The sequence below is a fragment of the Nematolebias whitei genome, chromosome 11 (assembly GCF_014905685.2).
Source record: "Nematolebias whitei isolate Nwh7 chromosome 11, NemWhi1, whole genome shotgun sequence".
NCBI lineage: Eukaryota > Metazoa > Chordata > Actinopteri > Cyprinodontiformes > Rivulidae > Nematolebias > Nematolebias whitei.
Genome location: NC_056508.1, coordinates 17,141,289 through 17,142,693, shown reverse-complemented (window position 1 = coordinate 17,142,693; position 1,405 = coordinate 17,141,289). Strand labels below are relative to the sequence as shown.

The 1,405-nt window shown below is 35.4% G+C and overlaps 1 protein-coding gene across 1 annotated transcript in view; it reads left to right on the top strand.

Annotated features, from left to right (window-relative positions):
• Nucleotides 1-793, top strand: part of eif2d (eukaryotic translation initiation factor 2D) — a 52,880-nt gene extending 52,087 nt beyond the window's left edge. The window contains exons 14-15 of the mRNA XM_037683948.1: nucleotides 371-545; nucleotides 649-793. Of these exons, the coding sequence (XP_037539876.1) occupies nucleotides 371-545; nucleotides 649-719 (246 nt within the window). The 3' untranslated portion in view covers nucleotides 720-793. The remainder of the gene's footprint in view (nucleotides 1-370; nucleotides 546-648) is intronic.
• The last annotated feature ends 612 nt before the right edge of the window (nucleotides 794-1,405 follow it).

Sequence of the window (1,405 nt, the reverse complement as noted above, 5' to 3'; positions counted from 1 at the left end):
GGATGGATGGATGGATGGATGGATGGATGGATGGATGGATGGATGGATGGATGGATGGATGGATGGATGGATGGATGGATGGTAGGTAGGTACAATTATGTGCAAAAGTTTGGAACTTAATGATAGAAATGAATGAGGAAAGATGCAAATCATAAAAACTGGTAGATGTTTCTGTTTACTTGGGAATTTTAGGCTGAAACTACAGATTTGTCCCGAGTCTCGTTTGTATAAATATTGTAAAAGACACAACGGTTCAAACGATTGCAGATTTGTCTTTGGAACTGTTGCTCTTACATTTCTCTGACTTCACAGCTCACGTTACAGCTGTTGTCTTTTTGGACAGTGGATCTAACTAGTTCTCTTCCTGTAGGTGACTCTGATCAAGAATTTGGACGTGTATGGTTTGGATCCAGCTGCTGTTGCCACTGCTTTGCAGCACCGAGTCCAGGCCAGCACCGTCTTACACCCAGTCCCTGGAACTAAGGACAAAGTTCTGGTCCAGGTCCAAGGCAACCAGATTCATCAAACTGGAAGTCTGCTGCTTAGTAAGAAACTTTGTAATATTATTCCTTAAAACTTAGAAAATTGTTTTTAAATTGTTTGTTGATTTTTTTTCTATTAAGTTTTTTATTTTCATTTTTATTTCAGATCATTATCAAATTCCACGCAAATACATCCAAGGACTTGACAAAGCTCCCAAAGGTGGCAAGAAGAAGTAGCACTTCAATCCACTGTACCAGCTTTTATCATCTTCAGATTGTTTTATTGTGCAGAAAAACAACTCATTGTTAATGACGCATTTAATAAAGTTGGTTCAGAGTTAAAGAGGTCTGAACGGTTTGTTGTTTATCTCAATAAATCATAAATGTCATTTAGTCTTATAACTCTTCAAATCAAACTTTATTTATTAAACTTTATATATAAAGCACTTTTCTTCATGAAACAAATAATAAACAAACAGCAAATATTTAGAACAGAAATAAGTTCTTTATAAGTGCAGTCAGAAAACTGATGGCAGATGTTGAACTTGTCTCATGTCTATAGTTCATTAGAAGCTTCATTATTTCATCATCCTCTTCCTAAAGAACCATTGGTTATATTTCCAAATTACAATCCCTCAGCTGCAACAAATTGTTGGAAGTCACATTTAGATGGCATAATAAATAAAAGTTTTTACATCCGTAACCAAAATGGAACCACTCTGGAAACGGAGATGTAAAATCTCAACAGGACCTTCTTGGTTAAAGGATTCAAGGTTTTTTATCGTCATTCGCACCACATGTGGTACATGTGGTGGAACTTAATTGTGTACACAGGGTCCCAGTAACATCCAACAAAAGTATAAAATGTAAAAGAAAAACCGTAATAAGATCTAAGATATGAAATAAGAAAAACATTAAAAACA